The following is a 7,660-nucleotide window of genomic DNA, read 5'->3' as shown; positions in this document are numbered from 1 at the left end:
GTGGCAAAGCGTCTTTGTTATGTTGTTGTTAGATGATACTGCGAACAGAAAACTCCACAAACTAATATCAGACGTGATTATGAGGGGCCTCTTGTCTTGTGAAAGACCCAGAGAGAAAGAGAATGTGTTTGTTCTCAAGCTTTGATGATGGTGTATGTGTGTGTGTGTGTGTGTGTGTGTGTGTGTGTGTGTGTGTGTGTGTGTGTGTGTGTCTGTGTGTGTGTGTGTGTGTGTGTGTTTGTGTGAGTGTGTGAATGACGTTGAGTGCATGCAAACTATGAATCAGCCTTTGAAGGGAGACACTAATGCGCACCAAAAGAAGCTTGTCTCATCACAGCTCAGCGCTTTGGAAAAACACCACTACATTGCATTCAAAAACACCACTACATTGCATTCAAAAACACCACTACATTGCATCCAAGAGGACAAACATGAGTCAAACAGGAGCTGAGAGAGCAAACACAAGAGGAGGAACCACGGCAAGGGCAAAGGCCAGAGCAGTTACCCCCCCTGACCTCAATTACCCCACCTGACCTCAGTTACCCCACCTGACCTCTGACCCAAGATCTCATGGGGTAAAGTAAACAACCCAAAGAGCCAGGCTAAATTAAGCCAGGTTTAAATAGCTCACATTGTTATCATATCCAGGCTGAGGTGTAGTGGATGACAGTAGATATGACAGTCAGCTATGTGCCTATCAATTGGCGAAAGTAAGACTTGTAATAATTGGAGATCCTCTCAGACATGTGGGCTTCAGCACTGCATTTCTGAAGTCAATTGTGCATCACATTACAGGTAAGAGCATTACTTGGCCAAGATCAATCTTTTAAGATTGAACATTAGTATGGGGAGTCTGCTCTTTATTTCTACTGCACAAGAGGCGTGCTCTCTACAGGAGGGGCGGGACTGTCGAGCTCTATTGGCATCGTTCAAATCATGACTCCGTATGCTCGGATAATCCTTCAACCAATCAGACCAACGATCTGGTGCATGCATCTTTTGGATAACTGTAGTTTGTGATTGGAGCCAAAGGCTCTGGCAGGGAACAGAGGAGTTAGATGTGCAGGTTTCCAGCCTGAGCTGCCAGGGCGAAATTCAAATTCGCCGGCAGGTCAGACAGGGTTCATCCAGCCTATAGACCCACGGAGCATTCTTCTGACTCCTGAAAATGCCTCATCAGCGCAGCGCTCCGCATCTGTGGGGACACACGTCAAGCAGGCGCGATCTGAGAGGGCACAGAGAGAGAGAGAGAGAGAGAGAGAGAGAGAGAGAGAGAGAGAGAGAGAGAGAGAGAGAGAGAGGAAGAAGAGTGTAGGTTGTAGGAGCACACACCTGACTGTGTACCTGCCACTCAGACTGTCTGAGTACGATAAGATAAGATAAGATGAGATGATAAGATAAGATAAGAGAATAAATACTTCATGGATCCCAGAGGAAATCTGAGTGTTACATCAGTACCAGCACTCAAACACAAAAAGCTAAAATAATCAAACATGACAATCCAAAAAGATGAAACTGCCATCTTTCCTCAGTCACAACAGTGCGGCAAAGAGGGGAAGAGTTATAATAGTTTGATGGCTAACAGTAGGAACGACCTTCTATGTCTCTAGCCCAGTAAGTCAAACAGTTATGTGAAGAGAGTGACCTCTATTGTACTAGGAAGATTAGCCAGAGTCAGGAGCTGGGAGATCAGGAACTAAGAGAGGAACTAAGAGAGGAACTACTGTCGCTGTATTGAACACCTACTGTAACCGTGCACAGCTTTTGAAGACCCAACTCTTTCCTCTCCTAAGGTTTCTAACAATCCGAGCATTTACCAAACCACTAACCATACACTTCCCTCAGTCCTTTGGTTTTATGATGTATTGATGTTACCGAAGGTCTCTTCATCGTGGTATTTATCGTTACCTAAGGTCTCCTCTTTTTTTGTAGCATTCATTGATGTAGTATTTATTTTTGCCCAAGGTCTCCTCTACACAGTGGTTTGAATGTTGTTCCTCATTTTGTGAGTTGCTTTAGATAAAAGTGCCTGCTGTATGAATGAATGAATGTAAATGTTCTCAGTGACTATTGTTGCTGCAATGAAGTCCAAACTGCAATGAAGTCCAAACTGCGTAGTTGCCTTGTAGTCAGTGTCCGTGCATCTGCCTGTGGGATAAAAAAAAAAAAACAACAATGTGAAGATACTTCACGTCGTAATAAGATAAGTCGTATTGCTGTGAGCAGATGAACGAACTGCAGTGTGTCTGAATGGAGACTGTCATGTACAGTAGGCCTATTACTGCGGGTCTGAATGGAGACTGTCATGTACAGTAGGCCTATTACTGCGGGTCCTGATGTTGAGTCAGTGGGACTATTGAGAAACCGTGCCACGTAGGCTACGGCTACTGCCACACACTCAGCGGCTGTCCTGGAAAGACTCGAGGCCAGGTGAGGACAACATCGAGTCGAGTCGGCGAGGAGGACATATTTACAGCGCATCCTCCACAACCTGACACAGTGAGCACAGCCGAATGCCACCCCCCCCCCCCTCAAAAAAAAACCTTGCCTCACGCTTCATTACATATAAAAATTATGCACATAAATAAGGCATAAACTTTCCACCCTCGCCCATCATCATATTTTATTCAGGGCCTCCATAGCCTACCGTGTGTGTGTGTGTGCGTGTGTGTGTGTGTGTGTGTGTGTGTGTGCCTAGCTTAGGTTCATGGTGCCGGTGAGATGTATTTTTAGGATCTCAACCTGAACGTCTTTGCCAGCCGCACGCATCAGAGAGGACAGGGGAGAGCAACACTGGAATGCATCTGAGGAAGTCCTTCTCCTCAGCACAGTATATCATGTCATCATATCATATCAGATTTTCTCTCTCACTCTTAAGAGTGTAAGGGATTGAGGCACAGTGGTGGACTGTGTGTGTATCGGTATGTACACGTGTGTGTGTGTGTGTTGTGTGTGTGTGTGTGTGTGTGTGTGTGTGTGTGTGTGTGTGTGTGTGTGTGTGTGTGTGTGTGTGTGTGTGTGTGTGTGTCCATATGCGAGCCTCTCTCTGTGCGCGTGTGTGCCCATGTCCCTGTGTGTGTGTGTGTGTGTGTGTGTGTGTCCATGTTCCTGTGTGTGTGTGTGTGTGTGTGTGTGGGCACATTCCCATGTATACGGGGTACCATTGTTAGCTCTGTGTGCCCCCGATGGCATATCCCTCACCCTGCTGCCAGGATGAGTTTCCCTGACATCTTCCCTCTGTCGCCATGGAGGCAGACAGATGCTCGACGCCTGCACAGAATCTCAAGCCGCTCAGCCTCCGGCACATGCTGACTAAGCAACTGTCAATGTGCCCGCACCGAGCGGAGAGACAGTCCAGGGGATCTGCGCTGCCCATCCGTAGCGGGCGCAACCTGCAACCTCAGTGCCCTCAGCCTCGCCAACCACAAAGCCCTTACTATGTGCTAATGACCCGCTTGATGAAGACGCTCCTGTGCCACCTGCGACAGGAGGAGGAGGAGGAGGAGGAAGAGGAAGAGGAGGAATTTTGACGTCAGTGATCACCATTCAATGAAAGCTGATTGTAAATTCCTCTCAAGTCTGGTTACCGACGCGACGTCTATTCTATTCCTGCAATTAATCTGAATGGTAGTGAGCCGTTGAGCCGTTACTGTAGCTGATAGACTAGTGTTTTAGGTAGAAGACATTTTATTTTTTATTTATTTATTTTATTGTGCAATCCATATTTTGGATATTACATTAAGGTCCATTTGTTTATTGCTTTAGGAGATATTAAATCAGTTCCCTTAGCCCCCGGCCAGGTCTGGCTATCGGCAATTTAATTAAATGCCATTAAACACGCACGTCTCTCCCCTCAGTGAACTGTAACTAGATGAACTTGCCGTGTGGGAGAGAATCGCCGCGTGAAATGAAACGTGTAAATTCATAAGCCGCCGCTGCTGATGCTGCCTCTCCCCACACAAGTGTGTCTCTAGCAATTATCAAGAACTCGAGAGAATATATATCCTCTCTCTCTTAGCGCGCCGTAGAGAAATACTGAGTGACGTTTCATGAATATTCTGATAGAGAGAGAGAGGCACAGGGCATGCCTGAAAGTATGTGACCGCACAGCGCGACCTACCGGGGAGAGACGTTACTTCAGCGGCGAGCCAGTTGTGAGAGACGCGCTGGATGCGAGGGTCCAGCCAGTTTAGCGTCAGCTGGAGCTGAGTGGCATTCACTCGGAGGTTGCCGCCAGACGTGGAGCTGTGCCGAGTGCCGACTGCTACGTTTCGGGAATTTGGCATGCAGTGAGAAACTCTAAGCATAGCTGTTGTTTCGCACAAGGGTTGAGTCCTGAACAGACAGTGTCTGTGTCTGGAAACATTGACTTTTGTCTGCATGGTTATACAGAAGTAGTTGCCTTTTTGATCGCTTTGTGGACCTCTTCGTGGTGTTTTTGGTGGTGGAATACCAGTGTCGGAATGGTCTGATGAAGCGTCGCTTCGGCAGTGATCGGTCCCCGTCTTCTGAAGTTAAGAGCAGATGTTGGAACTGAGGGAGCGGCGGAAACAGTTCTGCACGGAGGTCCGCGACGGTCTTGTCTACGTGGAGAGCGCCGTTGTCTGGGTAAGAGAAGTTGTGACGGTTTAGGTGGCAATTGACCTAATGACTTTATTATCATTTGGGCAGAATTAAGGTGGGTGGAAAGGCATTCAGTTCAGCATTGTTTATGGCCATAAATAGAAAAATGTAACATAGTGGCAATGTTCTTTCGGGGGTTGACTACTCGAGACCGCCAGGTGTCACATCATTTTCTCATTCTGCATTTGTTTTCTTGTTCTTTTAGCAGATATGTAGAGAACACAGGATGTAGACGACTGTAAACACGGATGCGCGCCTTTCCTTACCGTATCTGATTTTGGATTCTAAAGACCGATATGGCCTCGTCGGGTGCGCACAAGACTACGAAGAGTGAGAAGTTGGACGAGGCGCAAGCCCTCGCCAAGAGCTGCGCCGGTAGACCGGACTTCCTTCCCTGCGACGGCCTCTCCATCTGCGCCACGCACAGTCACGGCAAGTGCTTCAAGTTGCACTGGTGTTGCCACCTCGGATGGTGTCACTGTGAGTACATTCAGCTTTTGATTGATCCAGTCCACTGTTTTTATTCCGCGGGAAGTCTCGGAGGAGACACACTTGAGTGAATTGTCAGGAACCGTTACTTTCACAGCGAGATAACGGATGCAGCTGTTCTGGCTTCTGACACAGTTTAGGCTAGGAAGCGATTAAAGCCGTTGCTATTCAGAGCACGTTTATTGTGTCAGTGCGCCGGCCTCTGTGGCGTATAAACGTGCTCTCAACAAATGAACTGAACTGAAACGAGCTGTCATTATTGACATTAGCATAAACTCAGGCTGATCATTATGCTGAGACATGTAACAAAAGCAAATGTTTATTTGCGACCCTCATTCACTGGAGCTCACTGCATTCAGTTTAGGGAAATAGGTTCATTCAGTTGTTAGCAGTACAGTCAATAGTTCTGGTCAATGGCTGTTGCAAAAGCTTTTCATCTATTTGAATTTATGTGGAGAAAACTAAAATCATGCATGCCATGTTTCCTTTGTGATTATTTAACCTTAACCTCCTCACCTCATCTTCCAGCCTCTACTTCCAGGCCCACATCCTATTAGACCGCCGCATGATATTCCAACAGAACCTGCCCGTGTAGACTGTGACCGGGTCAGCTGTTTTGCCTGCCCTTCTCTGCAGGACCGCAATGTGCATAGTCTGCGGCTGGCTCATCCAGGCTTAGTGAGGGGATGTGTTTTGTATGCCAGTGGATGTGGCCGTGTAATTCGTCGGAGCGGAGTGGAGCACAGCACAGCGCAGCACAGCGTCTCTACCTAAGCCTGCCTTTCGGGCAAATCACTCAGTAATGGCCTTGAGTTATCTGGCGTGGGCATTACCACTGCCTGCAGGGCATTGCAGGTTTAGTGTGAGGCACGGAGTGTGGGGGCGGACATCTGATCTGACCCCAATCGGAAGTGTCCGAACGCTCTGAGTTAATGAGGACAGTGTTGGATAAACAGTGGACGTCTATGAGTGCATTGAAAATATTTCAATACTTTGTGAATAAGGTTTAGGGCTTGGTTGGGTGTTTTTTTTTTCCATCAGAAGAACATGTGCCATGAGAGGAACACAAGACTATTTTCTACTTACTGTATGTCATATATTATAGGATATTATAGATCATCTGTTGTGTTTCAGTATGACAGAAACATGAAGCATCACTACTGTCCCCATAAGCCAGAAGTTACTAAGTCCTCTCCGTCACAGACAGTCTCTGGCTGATCTGGGGTGACAGAGTTTGTGTGTAGCATGGGATCAGGACTAGATTGGGGCCAGATCAGGACCAGATCAGAGCCTGATCAGGGCCAGACTTGTAGCCTTCCCTCAGCTGCTCTCGAGCATATTCTGTGGCTAGTGGAAATGGGCACTCAGACTGTGGCTTTGGTTGGTTGAATGTAGCTTTGGAGTCATCCACTAGTTACCTCCGCCAAGGAGGTTATGTTTTCATCGCGGTTTGTTTGAGTGTAGTTTCGGAGCCATCCACTAGTTACCTCCGCCAAGGAGGTTATGTTTTCATTGGGGTTTGTTTGAGTGTAGTTTCGGAGCCATCCACTAGTTACCTCCGCCAAGGATGTTTTCATCGGGGTTTGTTTGTTTGTTTGTCTGTCTGTCTGTTAGTCTGTTCGCAAGATAACTCAAAAAGTTATGGATGGATTTTGATGACATTTTCAGGGAATGTCTGGAATGACCCAAGGAAGAAACTACTACATTTTTGGAGTGATCTGTATCACCGTCTTGATTCAGGTGGTTGTGTTTTCGCTTGTCGGAGGTCTGTGCTCTTTGAGTGCTTTTCTAGTTGTTCATTCGTTGCCTGTCTTATGGATGGTGCCATCGAGTGGTTCTTACTGTCCAGATGGCAGCTGACAGAAAGCAGATCTGCCACTGATCTCCCGTAGATCCGTCAGAGCGAGCGAGACTCGATCCGGAGTCACATGACCTCTTCTGCCCAGCTGCAATGGAAGACGTTGTTGATTAGATTTGAATTAAACACAGTGGGATGCATGTGGAGTTAATGATATTCCTCTGAAAGCAGGGGTGTTTAGCACATTTGATCACACCAGAGAGGGATTGGGTAGGGCGAGGGGGGGGGGGGTGAAGCTGCCACCACATCCACATGTATGGACTGCAGTTCTCCCATTGAGAAGCACCGTGCGTCTTTTTTTCACGTGAATGAATAAATCATCAGTTGTGGAGTCATAGGCGCAGCATGGCTTGCAAAAACTAGGACACATCTCTGTTATAGGGGTTGACGGCCTGCTGTCTGACCAGCCCTGTATAACGGCTGTGATTATTTTTTAATTGCCGCTGAAGCTGCGGGTGGCTGTTCTGATCTGTGAGAAAATGTGCAAAGCTCACATTAAGTTGTTGTGATGGTTTTATAGGCCCGCGCTTGACAAGTGAATCATTGGCTTAGCTCTAGCTAGGTTCGGAGTGTTGTTTTCCGGTGATTAATATTTGACTGACACCTTAGGAGCTGGCTGTGCTTGGTTGGGTCTGAATTCGTGCCTCTATAACACACTTACTTTTCATTTGCCATCTTACTTTTGGGCAA

The 7,660-nt window shown here is 47.2% G+C and overlaps 1 protein-coding gene across 1 annotated transcript in view; it reads left to right on the top strand.

Moving 5' to 3' along the window:
* The first annotated feature begins 4,919 nt into the window (after nucleotides 1–4,919).
* The window catches only part of zgc:162707 (UPF0524 protein C3orf70 homolog B), a 23,859-nt gene continuing 21,118 nt past the window's right edge, over nucleotides 4,920–7,660 (top strand). Inside the window, exon 1 of the mRNA XM_062534956.1 lies at nucleotides 4,920–5,103. Coding sequence (XP_062390940.1) covers nucleotides 4,920–5,103 — 184 coding nt within the window. The remainder of the gene's footprint in view (nucleotides 5,104–7,660) is intronic.

Source organism: Sardina pilchardus, chromosome 4, assembly GCF_963854185.1.
Source record: "Sardina pilchardus chromosome 4, fSarPil1.1, whole genome shotgun sequence".
Lineage (NCBI taxonomy): Eukaryota > Metazoa > Chordata > Actinopteri > Clupeiformes > Clupeidae > Sardina > Sardina pilchardus.
Note: the sequence above shows the minus strand (reverse complement) of the source record. Positions and strands in the feature narration are given on the sequence as shown.